The sequence below is a fragment of the Chaetodon auriga genome, chromosome 2, assembly GCF_051107435.1.
Source record: "Chaetodon auriga isolate fChaAug3 chromosome 2, fChaAug3.hap1, whole genome shotgun sequence".
In the NCBI taxonomy this organism is placed as follows: Eukaryota; Metazoa; Chordata; class Actinopteri; order Chaetodontiformes; family Chaetodontidae; genus Chaetodon; species Chaetodon auriga.
In genome coordinates this window covers 26,752,566-26,771,252 of record NC_135075.1, presented here as the reverse complement: position 1 = coordinate 26,771,252, position 18,687 = coordinate 26,752,566, and the positions used below count along the sequence as shown (strand labels likewise).

At 41.6% G+C, this 18,687-nt stretch overlaps 1 protein-coding gene across 8 annotated transcripts in view; it reads right to left on the bottom strand.

Annotated features, from left to right (window-relative positions):
• Positions 1-18,687, bottom strand: part of slmapa (sarcolemma associated protein a) — a 54,556-nt gene that overhangs the window by 32,986 nt on the left and 2,883 nt on the right. For all 8 annotated transcript variants that reach the window (XM_076744473.1, XM_076744447.1, XM_076744437.1 and 5 more), the window contains exon 2: positions 43-190. In XM_076744473.1, coding sequence (XP_076600588.1) covers positions 43-190 — 148 coding nt within the window. The remainder of the gene's footprint in view (positions 1-42; positions 191-18,687) is intronic.

Sequence of the window (18,687 nt, the reverse complement as noted above, 5' to 3'; positions counted from 1 at the left end):
TTAAAACTACTATAATTTCAATGTTTTTCTACATGCATGTACCTTTGCGTGTGTTCTCAGTGACATCGACGCCAAACTGAATGATGTCGCCAGAGAGAACCTCGCAGGGCGGACTCTCCTCCGAGCCGCGACTCAACCTCTGGCTGTTGATGAATGTCCCGTTGCTGCTTTTAGTGTCCTGCAGGTAGAACTGAAACACAAACACAGCAGGTAAGAACCATGTGAAGAAATCGATAAAACATTGACACAAAAATAACAGACATGGCCAGACCATTATACTGCTGCAATGAAGTAGAATCAAGTGCAAGTCATAAAGGAGACTGACAGAGGGGAGTAAAAAGCAGCTCATAATGAAAGTCTATACATCATATTAGTGTCTATGCCATAAGACAGCAGCCCAGGGATGTACGCAGAAGTCAAAGTGCAACTTCGGTAAAACGGGAAAAACGCATGGACATGTTTTTCATTTGTTTTGAAAAGACAGTATCGTATTTATCAAAGACGGAGAAAAGCTTGTTGCTGGAGACTGAGGAAGCATTTTGCCCACTGTCCACTGGTTTTCATTATAAAATTAAGGAACATCTCAAACATTTCTGAACTGCACTGTGCAAACACTGAACAAACATTATCCCAAAAGGTTATGGGCCATAATAGGCTATAAAACTGAAAAGCTGAGGCTTAGAAAATGAAAATATGAAATAAACAAAACAAGAAAGCACTTGTTCATTGGGAGAAGCGTTTCAATTAGTTCTAAATGTACTGTATTTATAAAGTGCTGTTCTAGTCTGGCGACCACTCAAAGCGCTTTTACAACACAACATTATCCATTCACACACTCACACACAGCACAGCATCAGGAGCAATTTGGGTACAGTATCTTGTCCAAGGATATTTGACATGTAACCTGCTGAGGTCAGGGATCAAACCACCGACCTTCTGATAAGTGGATGACGGCTCTACCTCCTGAGCCCCAGCTGCCCCAAACAATCTAGCACTGCTAAATTTAAACATTCAAAGCACCAAAACATTTATGCAATGATGGAGTAACACCGACACACCATCCTTGTTTTATCTGCAACTCTTTCTCTGATGCTGTTGTAACTGACAGGGAAACCAAACTGTTGCCACACAACTGGTCTAAAGGATGCAGGCGGCTCTTCCAGCTTTGTTGTGCTAATCTCAACACATGTTGCTAACAGCATATGGCTTTAAGTTTCCAGGCAGAACTTGCACCTTTGAACTTTGGTTCCACATTAGAGTATGTGCATCAATCTACATACCATGTAGGGTTGTGTAGCTGAGTGCACCATGCACATGGCCCCCTCACTGTGACTAGGCATGAATACTCTGCAATACCACCAACAGTTACAGGCCTAATGAGCCAGCAGGATGACACTCAATAATAACATAATAATAACGTGACATTAATATACCAACCACGACTGACGTTAATGCAGTCAGTTGAATACAGGCAGCTCAGCGAGGCTGTACTTTAACTAGATGCTCATGACTATCAGTACAAAGTTTCATAGCAGTATATATTCATCTAATAGTTGATGAGATATTTCACTGTGGACCAAAGTGGTGGACTGGCCGCCATTACCATCCTGGAAGCCATGATGCAGCTAGAAAAAGCAGGTCTGAGATCTGACTCCAAGGGTCTTATCACTTAGCAAAGAGGCCTTTTTTCTTCCTCTTGCTGGTTCACCTTCTTCTTGTGCTAAACACAAAACATGTTCAAACTGGCACAAATATAAAATCTAAAAAAGAATAAAAACTGACTAGCTGATGGAAACACACTTAATTCACTTTCTATCTGTTGTGACAATCCCAACATCAGCCAGGTTTATATCCACATGAAGCACAAATTCTCAGGGAATTTACAGAAAATCAGCAAAAGAAAATGCAAAATATTGTGCATTTCCATCCACGACCATCAGGCCAATATTAGAAGCTAAGCACCTCAAGATAAACAGCTGGTGGCACTAATTCTCCCCTCAGGTACCATTAAACCACAGCAGAAGAAGGGAGCACAATGAGATGAGGTTATTACAAGACCACCAGGCAAACGGTGGAAAACAACATGAACACAGTGATGGAAATGTGACATTTCTGTTAGTCAATCTGTTAGACAATTATGCAAAATGATGGCCGTCAGCTCAAATAATCACCATCAGGCGATAACTGTGAATAACTGTTACAAGATCAGACCTATCAAAATACATCTTTAATAATTACTGTCTATGAGGTATGAAGTAGTCACAATGAACTCCTCCCTCAGCCATCACCCCCCTCGGGAAGGAGACGCATTGTGCCTCCTAGCGATCAATGTGCTTTGGCACAAAAAGTGGAAATCAATCACAGAGAAACAGCAAAGGAACCTGTGAAGATGCCTGAGGAAACAGGTATGAAAGTATCTATATCCACAGTAAAAACAAGTTCTATATTAACATGACCTGAAAGGCCGCTCAGCAAGGAAGAAACCACTGCTCCAAAACCACCACACAACAGCCAGACTACGGTTTGCAACTGCAAAGGGGGCAAGTATCGCACTTTTTGGAGAAATGTCCTCTTGTCTGATAAAACAAAAATTGAACTGTTTGCCCATAATGAAAATCATTATGTTTGGAAGAAAAAGGGGGATTCTTACAAGCTGAAGAACAACATCTCAACCGTGGGGCAGGATCATGTTGTCAGGGTGCTTTACTACAGGAGGGACTGCTGCACTTCACAAAATAGACGGCATCATGAAGAGGAAAAATGTGTGGATATATTGAAGTAACATCTCAAGACATTTGCTTTGTTGCAAATCTTCCAAATAGACAATGAGCCAAAGCATACTTCCAAAGCAGTGGCAAAATGGCTGAAGGACAACAAAATCAAGGTGCTGGAGTGGCCATCACAAAGCCCTGGCCTCGATCCAATAGAAAATTTGTGGGCAGAACTTAAAAAAGCATCTGATAGGAAGGAGGCCTAAAAACATTCATCTGTCACATCAGTTCTATTTGGAGCAATGGGCCAAAATTCCTGCAACTTATTTTGAGGAGTTTGTGGAAGGCTAGCAGAAACATTTGACCCAAATGAATCAATTTAAAAGCAATGGTACCAACCTTCTTAAAATAAAGTAGTGATCCGAACAGACCTGAGACGGAATGTTTACTCAGATAAGATGCTAATAATTGTGGGAAAACGAAGTCTAAATGTATTTGGCTAGGGCAGATACAAATATAAATATACAATGATACTGACAGTCCAGCAACATTTAACGTCATTTCAGAGCACTAAGACAGAGACACAGAGCACAGACCCACGAGGATGACAACAAACTCAACAGTGAATCACAAACAAACTGCAAAAATCACAGAACTCATTCACACAATATTCAGAAAACACACTTATTATACATATATTCACAGACAGAAATGAAGAGCACACACACCACACACACACACACACAGATATCACAGTACATACACATATCAGGCAGAAAACTGCACATGTATGAACTGACAATAATTAAAAGCCAACACTGAAACATAAACCGAACATATAAACACAAACCTAATGGTAGAACACACACAGTAACGTACAAATTGCACACACGCACACACAGTTAGCGATCTGATCTGGATGCCTGAGGCCTGTCTGTCGTTCCAGGAGTTTCATTCATCAGCTCTCAGCTCTCCGTCATGACTGAAAACCACTGTCGATCTACCACAGAGAGAGAGAGAGACTGAGGCTGGAGAGAGAGAGAGAGAGAGAGAGAGAGAGAGAGAGAGAGGAGGGACTGAGGATGAAGAGAGTGAGAGAGGAGGGACTGAAGAAGAAAAAAGCAAAAACAAGGGACCACCAAGAGACGGAGAGAAAGGAAGCTGTGGAGATGACTGGTTGATTTCGCTGTTTATCCGACTGCAGTGTGCTACGAAAAGCTACCAATTCACTGATCATGATAGCTACACACACACACACACACACACGCACACAGACACACACAGACAGTTGCCTCCTGTCCCCATGGTAACCTGGAGACAGGGAGGGAGGGACCTAACTATAGAGCTTTTCACCCAGCAACAACACACTCATACACACACACTATGCGTCACATAACTCACATACTGCTCTCAAACGCATATACCTAGTACGTTGTACACACACACACGCACACACACACGCAGAGAGAGAAAGCATGACGCCATCGACCTGTGAGCAGCAGACTGCTGGTTTAGTCTCAGTCCAGTGAAAGTCATCCGTGTCATCTGTCTGTGACACATAATTTCCATTCAATAAATAAATCATATCATTATAAGCAGCATGTCACATGACCAATAAGTAACAATCACGTGGTGACAGTAACGAAATGTCATGTAAATCAAGACTGAAATCATGTTCAGAGGAGCGCAGCATGAAACAAACAAACAAACAAACAAACAAACAAACAAACACAGCCCCCTCGTTCTTTAGAATGGGACCACTGTACTGGCATTGCAGGGGTCTCAATGAGACGCTTCTGCAAAAATGTACAAAAAAGTTTAATGTGACACAGCTTTGGCACTGCGGCCACTTATACAACCATATTTACATGAAAGCATCATAAAATAAGATTAAAAAAAAGCAACAGCATGGTCCTTGTGGAATGTACTGTCCAATCAGACCTATGGGGAAAGATTCACAAACGTCTACTTGTCCATCTCCCATACTTAAATTCAGGGGACAGATAAAAGCTTCTGTTCCTGCTCTTGGCCCTCCGAGGAGCTCCCAGTCTCTTTCTCGTGGTTACAGGTTGTCGCCTGATCGCAGTATGCATCTGATCTCCCACACTTATTTTAACACCTAAACCATATGACTCATACAGGAAGTGCCTTTCATTTCCATAAACAAACTGCGGGTTTATGCTGAATCACAGTTGCTTCATTTCCTCATTTACCAGAGTTAAGAGACTGGCTAAAAATGAACTTTGAGGTGACACTGTCCATCAGCAGCAGTTGTTCTCTCACTGTGCAGTAATCCCAGCTGACGACCTATGAAGCACCAGAGACACCAGCAGTCCACCAGCAGTACAGACGAGCTTCAGTCCCTCAAGTGTACTGATAACCATCTACCTCAAAAGAATGGACAACCCAATGATAGTGTTTCCCATAAATAACCTAAACTGTAGTGGCCTGCCACAGTCTAATTTGTCACACCACAGTTTCATAATGAACTGAAAGCATTTTTTCACTTCTCATGATAACATAAAAGATCTCTACCCCCTTCCCCTGCTAATTTATTTAAATGATAGACAAAGCTATGAAAACAAGCTAGGATAAGCTAAAACTATTCTTTAAAAAGGGTTTATAGTGGGTGTTAGAGGGTTACAGGGTCCCTATAGAGGTTACATTCATGAAAGAGGCTTTTAACCTAACCTGACCTTTAAAATCCACCCAAACCAGACAAGGACAAAAACACAATACAGTCCTGACAAACACTGGTTTCTGTTAATTTCAGGATCTCATGAAATAGAAAATGTTGAAGTTACATTATCCTTGCATGGATGTCAATCCATGTCTGAGTGTGAGGCTCTCAAGTACGAGGCTCGAGTGTTTGCTGCCACCTTCAACAACATAAGAGAAACATTTTGTGAAGAATTAAGGCTATTTTGTTTTTTGTTTCTTGCACCAGAAAAGGAGCTGAAAATAATTCTGGAGTAGTGAAATATTCTTCCAGTCACATCATCACACAAATGCACAACCAATCTAGACTTCCGACAGATTTCCACCACCACCAACATTCCTGCACCACTTCCACCCACCAACTGAACATTTCGGGAAACACTGCATCCCTTTATCCCTCTCTGTCCTCCTCCTCCCTTTCTCTCTCCATCCCTCCTCCCTCATTAGTGTCAGCTAAATGAATGCAATGTAATTGTGTTTGGATTTTAATTTGCCCTCAGCCTCCAAAAACAGTGCAAACCATCAGCTGGCAGCCAACAGGCATGACAACCACTTAACCAGTCAGCAGGTCGACACATGACACCAGTTTGGTTGGACGCTGCACACACAAATCTGCACATACACACACACAGATGAGTTAATAAACAAATCATAGCAGTCAGGTGACAGATAAAGTCTGAGCCTGTATTTATCAAGTCTCTCAGAATCACAGTCACGGTCTGGATTTGTGCGTTAGGTTCACCAAACTATTATGCCCAAACATCATTCACCGAATGCCACTTACACGTGCTGACATTGTGTTTTCAATTAAGCAGGAATATGTCATCATCTGTGCTTGAGCACTGCCATAATGCAAACTATAATTAAACAGATGGACACTTTTACGCAGAAAATAATCAGTTTGGAGAGATCCAAATCATCACTGTGGCTCTATAAGCTGCCAACTAGACATAATGGTAAAGACTTGTTTTCTGTCAAGTAAAAAAAAAAAAAAAAAAAAAAAAAAGTATAGTGGAGCAAAAAATAGACAAAACCAGGCACAAAGAGCTTTAAAAGATATGTTCATCATTTTTAAGTCCATCTTTAAACAGCAGTCAGGTGTCAGCATGTTGTTTCAAAAAGGTTTCATTTGCTTTAATTGTCCCTCCTCTTCCTTCAGGCCTTTAAAGACATCCCTTCCTCGTGTGCTTCCACCATAATAAGGGTCAAAATCAACAGTGGAATGAAAGAGACCCACCTGATTTGATTCATTTAGACAACCCAAGCCTAATATTAAGCTCACATAAAGCCATTACTTAATCTTTTACAGCGGAAGCATGTTATGATGGGATCTTTTATTGCCCTGTATGAATAAAGGGAATAACTGCAACGAGCAAAACCGTTTCAGTGTACCCATGAGCACCTGATTATTGTTCTGCATCGACTGAAGACAGGCTTGAAAAATGTGCACCTATGCTTTTATCCAGTGAATCTTTGAGGAGCAATGATTAAAGTCTCTAAAGAAAGTTCTACATCCTTTATCACCTGCTGGCAAATCCTAATAGATCAGACCAGCTCCATGGCTCTCACACATATAGACACAGAAAGATTTTCCTGAGTTAGAAATATGATATGCTGTTCTCTGAAGTCTCATGAGGAACCAGAAAACACGGAAGCGCAGCAGGAATACTGTATTACAGGAAAGCTGGAGGGTAATGCAGTGTAATGCCAATATAACTGATTACTGTAGAGATCAAAAAGGAACTAAGGGTCAACATCAAAAGTCACAGCCCCTGAAATCAAGTGCAAGGTCAAATGAATAAGCCATGAAATTCATGTTAACAATTACTGACAGTAAAAGTATGAAGAGGCTCTTTGTGTCAAAGGCTGGATGTCAAAGGATTGGTCACACCAAAGGACTGGAACTGATGCGTGAGATTTTCTCCATACTTTCTTAATGAATGAGTCGGTCACGCTGGAGAAGCAAGTCAGGACTGGTACGATAAACCTGTTATATTAACACTGCTGAGCAGAGAGAAGCGGGACAGAGGCTCCTCCGGCTGGAGAGAGAACGGCCTAACAGCAATGAATGATCGTCGCCTTTCACACATGGAACCCGTCACATTGCTGGTTCCTCCATCTGTTTAAAAATAAGGTATTTTGAGCGCTCTCGCACAGTTCCCTGAACAGTCAACGTGGAAGTTTTCCAGCACAAACTAGGGATCCACCGCCTTTTATATTGGATATCTGCTGATACCATGTCTGATACTTATATTTCCTTAAATGGCGATTATATGTGCGTCTGACAAACTGAAATAACAGCTACAGCCTACACATTATTTTTCACGTGCTACTTCACCCAAACACTGAAGGTTCTGGTTCAAAACTGTTTATAAATGATCTATGACATGTAAGAAAAACCAGTTGGGCTGCTCATGAAATTAACAGCTGATATGACCTGCAGCCTGCGACGCTCCTCGTTTTTACCACTGACAGTACAGTCAGCGCTGCTGTTACCTGAATGTTTGGTGCGCTGATCTTTTCTTATGTCTGAGCTGAGTCAGCAGCAGGCCCAAATCATTTTTCACATTCACACACTAATTTTCACTCTCCAGTGCGGCGACATTCTGCACTGTGGAGTCTGGCTGTGGTGAAGGAGATCAGTGCTACAAGGATCAGATGGTGATCAGCTTTAGCCAATGCGGTTTGATTAAAATAGGTCCAGATCAGCACTGATACCCGCTCTTAGGATTGGCACAGGACATCTATGGTGCAAACACAATGAAACCATTTTGGATAGTGCTGCAGTGCTCACATGCTATTTGGCAACTTCCGCATGAGCCAAGCCAGAGCAAGTTATGTACAACGTACGTGATGAAAGATTGCTTAGTACAAAACATCATTAAGCTCTACTGTTAAAGCAATCTCGGCACAGAGCGAGAGCTGGTCTCTGAATTTACTCAAAGTTAACTTGGGGTGCGACCATGATGCAGGCATGTAAAACTGGCATTTATAGGCGACAGTGCACGTCTGAAGGAGGCTGTAGACGGAGACAGAGCCGGAGAGTTTGTTGATCCTGGTGTGTGTCGGTGGAGAGAGCCAACTGACTGAAGCCTGGACTCCTGCCACCATTTCCAAAAGAGGTGGTTTGCTGCTACTGGCAAACAGAAAGAGGGTTTTATCAGTCAGCATGGGAGCATATTCCTGCAGCAGAGTGCGCGTTTCCTTGAAAGGTGAGTGTTGGTGTGCATGCTACAGATTTCAGCTGCCTATTTTCAGCTGCCTATTTTCAGCTCTGTCACTTTAGTGGTCCGTAAGGAAGACAGGAGGAAGAAAGAGAGAGCAACAGACAGTGACTTCCAGTATCTATTATCTGGTCGAACTAGTGGCTCGCAAGACTTGCCCACAAAATGTCCAATATGTAATTATTCAAACTGGAGGAGAGGGGAAGAAAAAAAGCTGATTGATTTGTCAGACAAAAATCAATAGTCTACAATTTTGATTATCAATTAATGACTGAAGTAATTAATCAAACAAAGATGTCAGACGTCTGTTTCCAGCTGTTTTTCTCAGTTTTATATCATATCAGATATGAACCTGTGAAATGGGCTCCAATGTTATCCCTCCATGCTTTTGTGCAGCATCAATCTATGTCCATGAAAAGTGTTTGTTTTTAACGCTGACAGGCTCTGAATGTTGTTCCAGGTGTCTGACAACATTATGGAAAGGATTCCTACACAGACAGACCTTTTGTTAAAGAATGAGGTCCTTTTTGTTTAACCGGAAACGGCAACTATATGGCTCTCGCCGAGGCCACCAGACTCCATTTACAGAAACAGAAATTTTACCATCATAGAACACACTTCATTAAACCACGACTGACAGAACTCTGAATGAAACCTGAGGTACAGAACTAGCTCGCCATCTACCACACTGACTGGCATCGTATCGCTCACAATCAACCAGAACACCAACAGGGTGGTGTTTTCTATCTACAATAATTTGAGACTTCAATAGTTAGTGATGTATTACCAAACGATGCACAAGCACTTGAATCTCCTCACAGCTTAATCATCTTTTGAAAATGTTGTCTACAGTTCAATCACAAAAGGAGGCAACTTCAACGGAAGATGTGTTAGTTAAGAACAGCTTTTTTAAAATGCTGTAGTGGCGAAAACTCTGCTGTGATTCAGACGGTTAACGAAGAGCAGCCACATACCAGGATTTATCATCGTGTGATCCGGTGGCTGCTGGTGACTTCTAACAATAAGCTCATGAAAGCAGATGGTGTCGACAGCACCCTCCTTTCTGTCTGAGGAAGTGTTGAAAAGCTGAAGACTCAGGATGAGTTGCTTCACCAGACAGAAGAATATTCTGGTTCACCTGTCACCTGGAGTTTATTCTGGTCAACATGTACAGCTGACACAACCTGTTAGTTCTTCTGGCTTTTTGACGACAACCTTCCTACCAGGCTGGATAATGTTAAGTTGTGGCTGGTATGTTAATCTTTCCTGAGGCTCAAAGGTTACTTTCACTTATTTAACAGCAAACAAGATGTGTAGAAACAGACCTCCACGAAATGGTTGGTGTAGAACAGTGATGTTTTGCATAATGTATGAACAAGTTAAACAACCCGCCTCTGGCCCAGCATGTTTGAGGATCAAGTTCAAGAAAATGAAAGGTAAAAGTTTAAGGCATGTGTTAAACCAACAGAAAGCAACAGGTGGAAAGAAGATACAGAAAATGGGGGGAAAAATGATTAGACAGCAAGTGTGGAGTTTTAATGTGACCTAAGGTAAAAAGGTTTCTGCTGGAATTAACTAAGTAAGCTACAGGTAGGCAGACCATGTATTTCAAAGCAATGCTTTTATGTTTTATATAAGAAACTAGATTTTTAAGTCACATATTGATTTTGCATCAACATCAAAATTCCAGTATCAGACCTGCTCTAGTTCTTTCCCTTCGGTCATCATAGGGCTAGGTGGTGAACCTCAATACTACTAAAAACACAAAAAAAACCCTCAATCTCCAACTATGGTACAGGCACTGTGGCTGCTTGAAGTGTTGGAACTGAAGCATACTCTACTTTTGACTTCTGGTTGTCTGTGCTAGTTTCACAACTGTCACAACTGTCACGTCTAATGAGGGGTGGATGAAAAAGAATTGGGAATTGATTCTGAATTGAATTGTGTCAACAAGATTCATGAGATTCCCAAAGATTCACAGCTCAACTTCTAATGCTCCATCGTGGTGTCCTGCTGCCGCGTCTGGAAGCTGAATTCGTATCACTGAACACACACATGCACAATGCCAGAGCTGAGTTTGCCAGAGCGCCTTTCCTGCCAACAGTGTCTTATTCCTTCACACACACACACACACACACACACACACACACATAAAGAGAGTTACAGAGCTGTGTCCTGTCTGTGTAACAGCGTTCCTGTGCTGTGTTGGCATTCAGATTGAGGCCATCACCATGCTGTGGAATACTGATATCGGACAACAGCTCTGCTCTGCTGTCAGCGCCGCTCTCCACCGGCTGCCTGGTTGACTGGCTGATTAGCTCTCCGGTCGTCTTGATCACAAACCAACTACCCTCCTGTGCAAAATGCGGACCACAGAGGCTGGTAAATGATGCTTTGTTCACCGTCGCAGTGAGGCTGCAGCAGCGAAGATTCTATGTTTTACAATGGCGGCTTGGGATGGCAGCATCTCAATCTAATGACTCATCTACTGTAGGGAGCGTGTGTGTGCATATGCGTGTGCAATATTGACAGAGTCCCTAGATCTACTTACTATGACCATAATCAATAGTAACACCTCATTATAGAGCATTGCTACTAGATAAGTGAGGATGTGAAATGCTTTACACACCAACAACTGAAAGAGGCAGAAGAATGAAAAACTGTATTTAAGCTCAGGTGTTCTTCCAGTTTATCCTGTGGATGGCACAAGAGCGGAGGACATGTTGTTACCAAAAATCAAAGCATTTATCCTCTAAAATACAAACGCTAACATGAGAACTTTAAGACTGTAATGCTGAGGGTGTTACCACGTTTACAAGCATGGTGCAGACTGAAACATCAACCAACATTTCCATCCCGACAGCCCAGAGCTACATAAAAAAGAATAGAAATGCAAGAGCAGGGAAACAGAATATACCAAAACTACACTTCTTTAGCATATGACTCTTCTACCTCCAAGACTGATCGCTTCAGTCTCAGACACTCTCACACACATGCATGTACACAGTTGTGCAGCAGCCAAACACAAGCCACCGCACCTAATCCTAATCTACAATGTATAATTCATTTTGTTCCATCAATTTGTGCTGTCTTTGTTGTTTTAGTGCTTCATAAATTAGAGGTCACTCCATATTTGTTGCTGTGTTAACCTTACTGTAGTCTAACTGGCTAAGGACAACAGGGCATTTTACACTCCTGCTGGCACACAAGGTACAACCTGTTGCTCTTATTCTCCAAGTTTCAAATAGTAGTTTGAACTGAAAATAAAACCGCTTTAGTCGACATGCTGATAGGATGAATATTAGCGACAACACATGCTAGCATCACAGGGAGCGGTCACCGGTCACGTCATCTTTACGCTTTATTGCTTTAATTAAATTTTTTTATTTTTTGCGACAGATATTTTCAGAGGTTCGGTATGAAAAGACAACAGCTGATCCTCTCATCAACTGCCATGTGTTTTTGAAATTACAAATTAGCCATAGAGATAAATCAAGTACATAACTGGCCATGGAACCTTTGTACAGTGCGAAAAACACTGGAAGTAGAAAATAACAATGTTTGATCTCACCTGGCAGGAGGGACATTCCCTCTGTGGAGGCCAGCACAGGCTTCTACTTGCTGACTGGTATTTACACCTGTTTAAACCATGAGGCTTTAAGCTGATAAGGCTCTTAAACCATTCATTCATAGTATAATTAAAGTCTGGGTTTCCCCTGCATTCTTTTCACTTCTCAACTCTAAATCCTCCACAGAGCGCTGACCAAATGTGACAATGGCCTGCAGAGCAATGCTGCAGACCCTGATGTGAGGTATTGCATGGGGCATATAGGCCGCCAGCAGGGAAACAAGGAGGACAAGAGAAGACAAATTTAGCTCCAGCATGTTATCACACATAGCTGCAGCACTGATGCAGCATTATGTGCACTCACTAGCAGACTCGGGAAGAAGGAAGCCATACAATTCAACATTTTACATTTCAACTATCAGATGCTAACCTGCTAATGAATAAACTCATCAGCCACATGCCTCATAATTTGACTAGCAGCATGAATTACTCGATACTCTAATTTTTCTTGTAATGTTTAATAAAACCTGGTTGCAGTGAGGACACGGACAAATCAGTATCAGGGCTCTGTAGGCGGGGTTACCAAAAGCAGTTGTGACGTACCACAATTACGTCCTCCAGAAGGATAAACCTGGTCTGATCCGGTCAACTGGCACATGTTAAGGTTTAGTGTACACACTTCCTGGATGAGTGAACGACTGGCTGGATGACTCTAAGTGATACAGCTATATTGCAGAGATCTCCACTGTCACAAATCTGGTTTAATCTGCTACATATCTGCCTGAGTACACCACCGACTAATGGGCAGGCTGCTTAGAGGTTTCCGAGTGCTTGAGTGACAGGCTGGTTGGTTTAATGACAGTCACTGACAGAAACGCACCTGCCTCAAGTACAAGGACGCCTCTTAAGTAGCATTTCAAGTCACTTTCACAACTGACATGAAGACTGGTAAATACAGCCAAAGCACAGGTGTTAACATAAATGGTAGCGGAGTTCCATTCAGTATCCTAATGAGTCATTATGCACAACATCATGGCCTTGGAATGCAGCCTTTATTGGTCTGTACAGTGGCTCAGACCAATCAGCGTACAATGAGGAACTACTGACAGCTACAGGTGGGCGCTGTTTACATTCCAAAAAACAATGATGGCTCCTGAAGAGGTTAGCATAGATGCTGCATCGCATCAGTTATACCAGGACTGGAGAGTAATTCTTCATTGAAAGAAGAGCAAAGGTTTGTTCATCTGATTGGTTTAAGGGGTTCATCCAATCACCTGGTACTAAGTATTTTTAAATGTGCCCGCCTCTTTCCAAACCATTTCCAAGGATGGGTTTTATGTAACAAGCTATCTGTCACGTCAGGTTGGTCTTCCAACTGTTACACATTAAAAATCAAAAAGGTCTAACATGTATAGTTTTTTTATTTTCAACAAATTCACAAAAAGACAAAACCAACAATGTTTTCTGTGGTCTACCATCTGTGGTACACAGCTCTAAGACCACTGGTTCCTACTGAAGATCAAGTAAATGTTTAGAAAAAAAGAAGATTTCTGAAACAGCTGGTCACTTTAGTTTTTAGCAAACGTTACTCAAACAGGAGGAGGAGTACAGTTGATGAGGAATATATTCAGTAGCATGTCAATACACATTTGGAAATTTTACAGCAGAAGTACTTTTCATTCGATGTCTCCATGCTGAGAGTGTTAACCAAAACAAGGTTAGCACTGTGAGAAACATCAAACATATGCAACTTTCAGGGCCTCTAGCATGTTTATATAGTTTGCGTCTCATTTTCATGGACTGTAAACAAACGTCAGCTGGGTGTGACATATGGCTGCTGTAGCAGTAATGATTAAAAGAAAGAACGAAGAACTGAAAATGAAAAGTATGTGGTGATGGAGTCCTGGAGTCTTGGCGACAAAAACTTCAGAGAGGAAGGAAGAAGTAAGCAACCATAAATGACACAGCACTGACATCTCATCTGACAGTTTGCCTGAGAAACGTCTGACTGGTCGTCTGGTTGAATGGCTGGATCTCAGCACAGTGATTCTCAAAGTGAGGTCCCAGGACCTTCAGGGTTAAGAGAGAAGCAGCTGGGTCTGATCTGACCTTCCCATGATGGCTACAGCTTAAATAAGAACACACTTCATTATTTTTTCTCTGAGAGCCCTCCAGATAGTCATCCCACCAGCTGCGTTCATGTCAATTAGTTCATCCTTCGTTCACAGTAGTCAGTGTCGAGGCGTCCCAGCGGGAGGCTCTGACATCAGCAAACTACAGTACAAAACACGTGACCACAGTGCTACAAGTCTCAATCCTTAATCACATTTCAGTCTGGCTGCAAAACAATAAAACTGGCCAAACATAAAAGACATGACATCATCACGATGCGATTTTCATAGCAGCTCCGACGGAGTCTGAAAAGTGAATGTATGTCAGAGATCTAGTGATCCTCAGAATCAAAGATTCAGGATCTTTGTGGAATCTCTTCCACGCTTACTGGAGGAGTCAACCCTGCTCTGATGTAAAGAACAATAACATCAATAATAACGCAATCTGCTGGATCACTGAGCCGACTGATTGGTTCATCAATCACCGGATGCGACCACTCACACCTGTTTCTCTCCAGTGCACAGTTATCACACACGGACAAGACAGAGGTGAAAACTGCTGAGCACAAAAAACATCAGACGGACAAAGTGCCAATATGTGCAGTAAAACATATTTCATAACAGTTTTCACTGGCATTTTATCTTTTTTCCTTTTGGCTCCTGAGTGGTATCCACCATCTCAAGTGACAACGCAGAACAATTCAGGTGAAAGTACAAAAAAACTCGTATAAAATTCTGTTTCAGCATGAGATTAGAGCAAAGTGAAACTGTCAGTTGGTTTATGAACCAACCTAAACTGCAGAGTCATGTGGTAAACAACGTTATTACTGCACTTTAGAGGAACCTGCAGTTATGAGGTATTGGTTAGGCAAGCCAGGTCTATGTCAGTCTGTGTGTAATGCAGTCACACTGTGAAAATTATACACACATATATACTGAATATTGGCCTACAAAGGGCTAATACCAATACTTCAAAGCAAAAATAGAGTAATAATGGCCAATGTTGCATTTTCAAACATACAACATAAGCTAATATACACACTGTACACAGCATATCACTATGCATGTACTGATGCCAGTTCACCTGCAATAGGCCAGTATCAATCGAAAAAACAGCCAGTGTATTCGGTTTTAGTAAAAATTACATCATGTTTATCCCTCAGTTCTTCAGTGGACTGTTGATGGACATTACTGTCCTACAGTGTGATGCACAACAGAAATAGGAGTTACTCACAGCTGACAAAAAGTAAAAAAAAAAAAAAAATGAACATGGTTACAGCAACAAAATATTGAGAAACACACTGAAGCATAGAAGCACATTCAAGTGGCTAGAAAAGATTTTACAATAAAACTAAAACAATGTGAAGGTGGTCGTTCGTAGTGACGAACCTACAGAGAATATCACCTGAATCTGCAGCTCCTCTCAGCTTTACAAAGCTTTATAGTGACTTTCAGCTCACTGTTTAGTCGTCTGGCCAGTAACTTTATTGTTCTGGATCACTCTCAATGCTCTATTTGTGTCATGTTCGGCCACAACAGGCAACTGTTTTCTGCAAAAAAAGCTCTAAAAAAAGCTAAGGTGAGGGCAGTAAGCCAGCCAATCCCGCGCCTTGTGTAGCTCACATGACGAATTACAGGAAATGGCACCGTCTGCTTTATCTCTGGATAAGTGCTTCAAAAACAGTGGAGACAGAGACTAACGACATAACGCAGAAACACATGATTACAGGTTCTCATTCAAAAACAAAAGTAGCGCACAGAAAAGCCTCCCATCTGTTCTGTCACCATTTTGGGCCCCTGATAAAGCTATCGTAAAGTTAACACCTGATACAACATTAGCTACTTTAAAGCTAATACTTGATAAAGCTAACTCCCCTGACATAGCTATTTTACAGCTACAGTTTGATAAAGATAACAGCCCTGATATAGCTTGATCCATCACAAAACAAAAGGTATTTCTTTCTGTTACATTTGTTCATACATAAACCTGAGCAGGTTCCATCAGTGAGACTACTTCAAACACATCAGTTCATTTACTCCAACATCACCCCAGCAAACTACAAACTATCCCAGCAACACTTGATGTTAGGCAGCCATTCCCTGCTGATTCAAACAGGCGAAAGAAATCAGCGCTGCAAATGGTAAATTTACAGTCACAGATATGAGACCCTACTCTGTAAACACAGGCTTTACGAACATGTTTAATGTCATTGAGCCCTGTTACACGATTCCTCCATGAGCCCATTTCAGCCACACTATGATTTCTGCTTTGTCCAAAAAATTCTTCAAAAAAAAAAAAAAAAAACCAAGAGCCTAAATAGATAACCAATTGTTTGAAGCACCCGCTGCTTCTGTGATGACCAGACTGTGATCTTCTTTCACAGAAGCACAACAGCAGCCCATGTGCTGAAGACAAAACAGGAGCTGCTGCAGCTTCCTGTTCACAAACTCATCCAAGATGCACCAACTAGATGGAATTCAAGCCATGTTACGATCAAAACATATCTTGAGCAGCAGGCTGCAATGTATTCTGCAATGACAGATAACACTGAAAAGAAAAATGTCAAAGGTATTGTGACTGTCTGAAAACAAGCTGAGACTGGCTGAAGATGTTGTCACAGCTTTGAAATCACTGAAAACCATGACAAATCTTATGTCCACTGCACAGGCATCACAGAGGCAGCCACCTCCACAGACTTGAAGGCCTAAACAGCACCTTCACGAGAAAAGAACCCAGCCATGACTGAGCTGTTTGAGAACTGTTCATAACCCCGGAGCCAAGCACCAATCTGTGGCCAAAAAGGCAGGGGAGATGAACCATGAGCACTTACACCCTTATACTGCCATGATGGCACATTCATCTTTTATAAAAGAGCTGTTTTGTTTAATAGGCTGCGAAGACAACACCCCAGAAGATGGGTGAGTTACAGCTCCATCATTGTTCAAAGTCAAAAAAGATCATTCTTAGTCTCATTACTTTGTTTCAACACATTAAATCTAGGAAATTTCTCTCCCATTTCGACTTTTTTACTGTTTCGAAAAAGTACCAAACCATGGCACCACTGTGTGAGCCTTGTGGGGGTCCACAAATTGTGGTCTTGGCTGATTTCTTTTTCCCTTGAGGTCAAGCACAGAGGCGCAGAGTTTGAAGGTAGGCCTTAAATGAACATCCACAGGTACACTTCCAGTTGACCCAAATGATGTCAATTAGCCTACCAGAAGCTCTGAAGCCAGGACATAATTTTCTGGAGTTTTCCAAGCTGTTTCAAGGCAAAGTTAACTTCGTGTATGTAAACTTCTGACCCACTGGAATTGTGATGTGGTGAATTATAAGTGAAACGATCGATGAGTCTGTAAACTTCCAACTTTAACTGTGTATGATTGGCCTACTGACAGGCAGCCAGTGACCCGGTTCATGATACTGAGTCGCCTAACTCTGTTTATCAGCTCAACAAAACACCAGCACAGCTCCAGAAGAGCTGGTGATGATAACAAAATCTCTGGTGATAAATTGGTGAATCATAAATGCCCAAAAAACTGTATGTTAGTGTGTCTAAGCTGGTCAATCCACGTGTGTGTGTGTGTGTGTGTGTGTGTGTGTGTGTGTGTGTGTGTGTGTGTGTGTGTTTTATCCCTGAAGAGAGGAAAGGATGACGCTACTGGTGTCTTTATAAATAGCTAATGCTGTGCGTAGAGCATACACACACACACACACACACACACACACACACACACACACACACACACAGAGGGTATTTCAAAGTCCCTGCATACCACATAGTTGGGTAATCCCATGGCTGTCTCAGCCTGTTCAACCTGTTCTACAGAGAAACTACAGACACACTTGAGCCACACGGCAGATGCTACGACACAGATTTGATCCATCTGCTTCAGATCTCAGTCTTGTGGATTTTAAAGAAATTACAGGTTAGTTTCCCAGACAAGGATTAAATCTAGTCCTAGATTGGACTGAGGTCATCCCTCAATGGATATTTGTACTGAATTTGTTTAGTTCAGGACTCTGTTTAATCCCTGTATGGAAAATGAGCACAGCGTGCTGTTTTCTGTTCAAATGTTTGCTTTTGTACTGTTCATATACCTCAAAAATATGAAGAAAATTACGATTTTTCAACATCCATACTTGTACAAATGATAGAAATTATTTTATACAGAGATAAACTGTAGAAGACAATGGTGCTGATAAGATTAGGGGATTTACAGAAAAAATACAAATAACTATTTTCAGAATCAATGAATCATGTGTCATTTATTAATACAAACTGTTAAACATAAATTGGCTCCACATTGTAGACTGTGGTTTGCTGCATTTTTCTATTTCATGTTTTGACTTTGCT